The sequence below is a fragment of the Borostomias antarcticus genome (genome assembly GCF_949987555.1).
Source record: "Borostomias antarcticus genome assembly, chromosome: 12".
NCBI lineage: Eukaryota > Metazoa > Chordata > Actinopteri > Stomiiformes > Stomiidae > Borostomias > Borostomias antarcticus.
The window spans coordinates 22,819,156-22,826,655 of NC_140245.1; the positions used below are offsets into that span (position 1 = coordinate 22,819,156).

General features: G+C 50.6%; 1 protein-coding gene across 1 annotated transcript in view; it reads right to left on the reverse strand.

The window, feature by feature from the left end:
* nbeal1 (neurobeachin-like 1) overlaps window positions 1-7,500 on the reverse strand; it is a 67,963-nt gene that overhangs the window by 53,454 nt on the left and 7,009 nt on the right. Inside the window, 3 exon segments of the mRNA XM_084446801.1 lie at window positions 2,780-2,861; window positions 3,824-3,985; window positions 5,558-5,649. Of these exon segments, the coding sequence (XP_084302927.1) occupies window positions 2,780-2,861; window positions 3,824-3,985; window positions 5,558-5,649 (336 nt within the window).

Sequence of the window (7,500 nt, forward strand, 5' to 3'; positions counted from 1 at the left end):
CAGGGGTACGGTCTGCTGAAGACACTAGACCAGGGGTACGGTCTGCTGAAGACACTAGACCAGGGGTACGGTCTGCTGAAGACACTAGACCAGGGGTATGGTCTGCTGAAGACACTAGACCAGGGATATGGTCTGCTGAAGACACACTAGACCAGGGGTACGGTCTGCTGAAGACACTACACCAGGGGGTACGGTCTGCTGAAGACCCTAGACCAGGGGTACGGTCTGCTGAAGACACTAGACCAGGGGTACGGTCTGCTGAAGACACTAGACCAGGGGTACGGTCTGCTGAAGACACTAGACCAGGGGTACGGTCTGCTGAAGACACTAGACCAGGGGGAAGGTCTGCTGAAGACACTAGACCAGGGGTACGGTCTGTTGAAGAGAGACTAGACCAGGGGTACGGTCTGCTGAAGACACTAGACCAGGGGTATGGTCTGCTGAAGACACTAGACCAGGGGTACGGTCTGCTGAAGACACTAGACCAGGGATACGGTCTGCTGAAGACACTAGACCAGGGGTATGGTCTGCTGAAGACACTAGACCAGGGGTATGGTCTGCTGAAGACACTAGACCAGGGGTACGGTCTGCTGAAGAGAGACTAGACCAGGGGTACGGTCTGCTGAAGACACTAGACCAGGGGTATGGTCTGCTGAAGACACACTAGACCAGTGGTACGGTCTGCTGAAGACACTAGACCAGGGGTACAGTCTGCTGAAGACACTAGACCAGGGGTACGGTCTGCTGAAGACACTAGACCAGGGGTACGGTCTGCTGAAGACACTAGACCAGGGGTACGGTCTGCTGAAGACACTAGACCAGGGGTATGGTCTGCTGAAGAGAGACTAGACCAGGGGTACGGTCTGCTGAAGACACTAGACCAGGGGTACGGTCTGCTGAAGACACTAGACCAGGGATACGGTCTGCTGAAGACACTAGACCAGGGGTAGGTCTGCTGAAGACACTAGACCAGGGGTACGGTCTGCTGAAGACACTAGACCAGGGGTACGGTCTGCTGAAGACACTAGACCAGGGGTACGGTCTGCTGAAGACACTAGACCAGGGGTACGGTCTGCTGAAGACACTAGACCAGGGGTACGGTCTGCTGAAGAGAGACTAGACCAGGGGTACGGTCTGCTGAAGACACTAGACCAGGGGTAGGTCTGCTAAAGACACTAGACCAGGAGTATGGTCTGCTGAGGACACTAGACCAGGGGTACGGTCTGCTGAAGAGAGACTAGACCAGGGGTACAGTCTGCTGAAGACACTAGACCAGGGGTATGGTCTGCTGAAGACACTAGACCAGGGGTACGGTCTGCTGAAGACACTAGACCAGGGGTACGGTCTGCTGAAGACACTAGACCAGGGGTACGGTCTGCTGAAGACACTAGACCAGGGGTACGGTCTGCTGAAGACACTAGACCAGGGGTATGGTCTGCTGAAGACACTAGACCAGGGGTACGGTCTGCTGAAGAGAGACTAGACCAGGGGTACGGTCTGCTGAAGACACTAGACCAGGGGTACGGTCTGCTGAAGACACTAGACCAGGGGTACGGTCTGCTGAAGACACTAGACCAGGGGTACGGTCTGCTGAAGACACTAGCTCAGGGGTACGGTCTGCTGAGGACACTAGACCAGGGGTACGGTCTGCTGAAGACACTAGACCAGGGGTACGGTCTGCTGAAGACACTAGACCAGGGGTACGGTCTGCTGAAGACACTAGACCAGGGGTACGGTCTGCTGAAGACACTAGACCAGGGGTACGGTCTGCTGAAGACACTAGACCAGGGGTACGGTCTGCTGAAGACACTAGACCAGGGGTACGGTCTGCTGAAGACACTAGACCAGGGGTACGGTCTGCTGAAGACACTAGACCAGGGGTACGGTCTGCTGAAGACACTAGACCAGGGGTACGGTCTGCTGAAGAGAGACTAGCAGGCAACAACGTGTCCAGAGGTTATAAAGTGATGGTTAAAAACATCACGCATCTGTATCTGTATTGTTTAGAATCTGAACATTATCTCTACAGTCCAGATCTGCGGAGGGAGAGAGGAAGTAGGCTGGGGTTTAAGAGATTTCTTAGTTCTCCAGAAGCTTGCTGCATTTCCTCTGGAGCTGGCAAGAGAGGACAGATAATCAGATTGAGCTTTTCTAATCATGCCGATTGATCTATTCCGCAGTTGTCTGAAGTGCAACCAGTCAGTATGTCTGGCTTTAGACCAAGCCACATCTTTGACTTCAGGGCTTCCGTCAGTTCTGCAGAAAACCAGGGGTAGGAGCGATTTTTTATCCTATAATTCTTATAGGGGGGATGTTTAAGAGATAATTAAAAGTGTAGGAGAAGTGATTCAAAGCTAGCTCAGAGTCCAGGACAGAGCAGATTCTTTACAAATCAGCATTAAAAAGTCATGCTACAAAACCCTGTTCAACAAAATCTTTAAAATTACACTTCCTAATGACATATGCTTTGGATTTAAGACCCATGACCATTCTTTTTAAGGTATATGTTTGGCATGTCTGCTTAATTATTATATAGGACAGTGTAGACTGACAGGAAAGATGGGAGAGAGAGAGGGGGGAGGACATGAGGCACAGGGCCCGGGCCGGATTCGAACCCGGGCCAAAGCAAGAAGGACTAGCCTTCATGTGGTCCGCGCCTTAACCCATGAGCCACCTGGGCGTCCCAGACCCTTGGCCATTCTAACACAAGCAGTCTGACAGCGATCACTAATGCCTTGTGCAAAGACTCCACCGTGCGGCTAAAATCAGCATCCCTGACCTGCTGGATGTAGAGCGTTGTCATGGTGATGACGTGGTTGATGTAGGAGCAGGTGCCGATCTCTTCCACGTTGGACATGTTCCTGCAGAGACAGAGGCCCTGGTTAGCTTAGCATCCATTAGGGCTGGGTATCGATTCGAATTTCAAGAATCAATTCGATTCCGATCCACAAGGTTCTGAATCGATTATCACGATTCAATTCGATTCGATTCAATATCGATTCGGTTGGTGTTACTAAAACCTGTTTATTTTTTTGCCAAGTTATGCAACACATCAACAGGCCTACTACGGCTGGGTATCGATACTGATTTCCAAAAATGAATGAATGAATGAATCATTGAATGAATTAATGAACTATTCATTCCTTCATTTATTTATTCATTCATCAAATAAAATATTGATTTGGGGATTCATGAATCGATTCTGAATCATTTGATTCAGAATCGATTAATCAATTTTTTTAACCCAGGTCTCGCATCCATCATCTGCCTAGCCCTGCAGCCGGTGTCACGTCATAACACCTCCCCCAACCAACCTCGTCAGAACAGTCTTCCTGAATGTTTCCGGGCATGTGTACATTAGGGATGCACCGATATGAAAATCTTGGCCGATACCGATAACAGATATCATAATTGCTGTTATGGCCGATAACCGATATTTACCGATGTCGATATGTTCTTTATAAAAACAAGTTTCTATGATAATGAAATTTTGTACCTACTGAAAAACACAAGTAAACACTGTCTCTATTTCCAAAACAATTGGAAAATTCGATAAATCATAGATTTACCACATTGTTTCCTCTCAAAAACAACACACACAACAGCAGCCAGACAGAAATAATTCTTCACATCGGCCCTGTCTTGCACATCGGGCCGATACCGATATATTAAAAAAAGACTAACATCGGCCGATACCGCTATGATTGCCAAAATATCGTGCACCCCTAGTGTACATAGTGAGACGAAGCTGGAAACTTTGGAGGTCTCTCCGCAGGGAGGGGGGGGTCGGGGGGGCTCTGACTGGGGCCCCCGGCAGACTGACCTGCAGACCACGATGAGGAACTTGACCAGGAGGAGCGCCAGGTTCTGCTGCTCCTGCTCCAGACCGTCCGAGACCTTCTGGACACACTGCAGCAGCTGGTGACGCAGAACCTGCAGGATGTTGTCTGGAAGCAGGGTCATCACCGGAGGTACCTCCTCCAGCCTGGACACACACACACACACACACACACACACACACACACACACACACAGGAAGCTGAGTCAGCAAAGTACCACCAACTCACGGAAGAACACACACAGGTCAAGCAAGCAAGCACACACACACGCACAAATCAGAGCCAAATATGGGCACTATCAGTTACGCACGCACGCACGCACACACACACACACACACACACACACAATAAAAGCTAAATATGGGCACAGTAATCAGTAATGCTACATTAGCTATCCAGCAAAGACGTTTATCTACAGTACACAAACACACCGGTAGACCCTGCTAGCTGGGGGCTGGTAGGTCAACTCCCAGGGTGAGTGGGGGGGGGGTGACACTGGGGAGGGGCTGAGCTGAGCCAGATGTGCATCACCCAATCAGAGCCCGGCGTGTCGGTGGGAAAGCTGGACTGGGGGGAGGGAGAGGGGGAGGCTGAATAGCGGATCTAACAGGGATGAATCTGCCCTCCACCTCACTCTGCTTCTCACTCTCCTCCAATCCGGCACTTACGTAACGTCATGTGACCCACCAGGGCTTTACGGCTGGTCATGTGACCACAGCTGGGACTGGGAGTGCTGTGCTGCGTTCTCTCTCTCGGTCTCTCGATTTGTCTCTCTCTCTCTGTCTCTCTCTCTCTCTCTCTCTCTCTCTCTCTCTCATACTATCCCTCTCTTTCTCTCTCTCACACATACTATCCCTCTCTCTCTCTCTCTCTCTCTCTCTCTCATACTATCCCTCTCTTTCTCTCTCTCTCTCACACATACTATCCCTCTCTCTCTCTCTCTCTCTCTCTGTCTCTCTCTCTCTCTCTCTCAAACTATCCCTCTCTTTCTCTCTCTCTCTCACACATACTATCCCTCTCTCTCTCTCTCTCTCTCATACTATCTCTCTCTTTCTCTCCGCTATTCTACCTCTCCTCTCACACTCTCAAGGGAAGGAGGCAGCTGTGCATGAAGATATGTATATGTACACACACACACACACACACACACACACACACACACACACACACACTACACATACAGACACACACACATGATCTCACACACACCTGCCACACACACTCACACACTACACAGACACACACACATGATCTCACACACACACACATGCCAAACACACACACGCACGCTCACACACACACGCCACACACACACACACTACACATACAGACACACACACACATGATCTCACACACACACACGCCAAACACACATGCACGCTCACACACACACGCCACACGCCACACACACACACACTACACATACAGACACACACACGCATGCTCTCACACACACACACATGCCACACACATACGTGCACACACACACATACACTGAACCAGAGCTGGCAGCGTGCCTGTGCCCCGCCTCTCACTTGGATCAAAAATGTGACCTCAGCACTAGAGCATCTCGCAAAGCTATATTTGTCACTGTCACAGACAGGCACACACACACACACACACGCACACACACACACACAGATTATAATCCAGGTTGCCTCCGGTGTCACGGAATAATTGAGACATTCGGGTCTCCCGTGTTCCAGGAAGTCTTTTACCTGGAGGGCGGCTTCTCGAAGTCCACGTCCAAACATCTCTCATAGGAGCTGATGAAGATCTCCAGCCAGAGCTTCAGGTAGTCTGGGTCCCTCTGGGAGAGAGAGAGAGAGAGAGGGAGGGAGAGAGAGGGAGAGAGAGACAGAGAGAGAGAGAGAGTGAGAGAGAGTGAGTGAGAGAGAGAGATAGAGATAGAGATAGAGAGAGAGAGAGGGGGGGGGGGGGGAGTAGAGAAGACCAAGTATTTGTTATTTGCCCAATGCTTGTACAATACAATTCAGTGATGGTGTGTGAGTGTGTGAGCCACGTGGGACCGGCCTCGCCCTCATCACCTGAGACGACGCAGTCACTGGGGCAGGAAGTGAGGACAGACAATCTTTATGGACTGTGGTCCGTTGGTTGCCATGGTGAACTGAGCTAATGGTTACAGGTTCTGTTAGCTCCTCTTAGGTGTGTGTGTGTGTGTGTGTGTGTGTGTGTGTGTGTGTGTGTGTGTGTGTGTGTATGGGCGCTTTTGTGAGTGAGAATGCACCTGTCTGAGGGAAATTTTAACAGGACAGTATAAAACAGGCTTGGCTGCATTAGTCCGCTGCTCTGGAGGGAGTCGTGAGCAGCTGATAAGACATCTCAGCCAATCAGAGCACAAAGAGAGAGGCAAAGACACCCACACCAACCAATCAGAGCACAAAGAGAGAGGCAGAGACACCCAGACCAGACGCCTACCCGGAGCCTCCGGCCCCCAGTAGCAGCCTCCAGCCTCCTCAGTCACGTACTCAAACAGTAGGACTATCAACAGACACCCACAGCCTCTCCGAATGCCAGTCACACCCCCACCCTCACACACACCCAAACCACACGCACGCACACACACACACACACCCAAACCACACACACACGCACAAACACCCAAACCACACACACACAAACACACGCACGCACAAACACCCAAACCACACACACACACACGCACAAACACCCAAACCACACACACACACGCACAAACACCCAAACCACACACACACACACACGCACGCACACACCCAAACCACACATAAACCACGCACGCACACACTCACAGACACACACCCAAACCACACAAACACACACACCCAAACCACGCACGCACGCACTCACACACACAAACCACACACACACACACCCAAACCACACACACACGCACAAACACCCAAACCACACACACGCACGTGCACACACCCAAAACACACATAAACCACGCACGCACGCACTCACACACACCCAAACCACAAACACACACCCAAACCACGCACGCACGCACTCACACACACACACAAACCACACACACACACACACACCAAATCACACACACACACACCAAAACCACACACACACACACACAAACACGCACACACACACACACACCGTGCTCCGCTGGGGAGTTTCCAGGCTCGTCTCCTGAGAATGAGATTCAGGTCAGTGAGGTTTTTGAGGTGGATTACTGGGCTATTGCTCCACTGTGTTGATATCATGGCTGGGCACCATTGTGTTTACCCGGGGCGTTACCATGAGCACACAGGACAGCGCTACCCCCGCCTCGCACCGCCACGGTAAACCCCTGCACACCGCCACCGGAAACCCCGTTTCTCATCTTGGTCTTTCATCCAGGGGGCCGCAGGGGCAGTGGTAGCCTACCGCCAAATGGTTAAAAAACACTAAAATAAAGTTCGGTCATTTACAAAGCTAGTTATTTTTATATCTAAATGTCCTCAAGAATTCACATATAAATAAAAATCGTCAAGTTACAGTATGACGCATGATTTCAATGACCAGTGACGTTTGAATATCACCACGCCAATCACATCCGTTGGTGTTGAGACAAATGTGTTCAGCTAACGTAGCTAGCGAACGTTCCCTCGGATGCAAACTTCAGTTGTTATGTTTTTTTCCCCTCATGTATTTGGGAAGG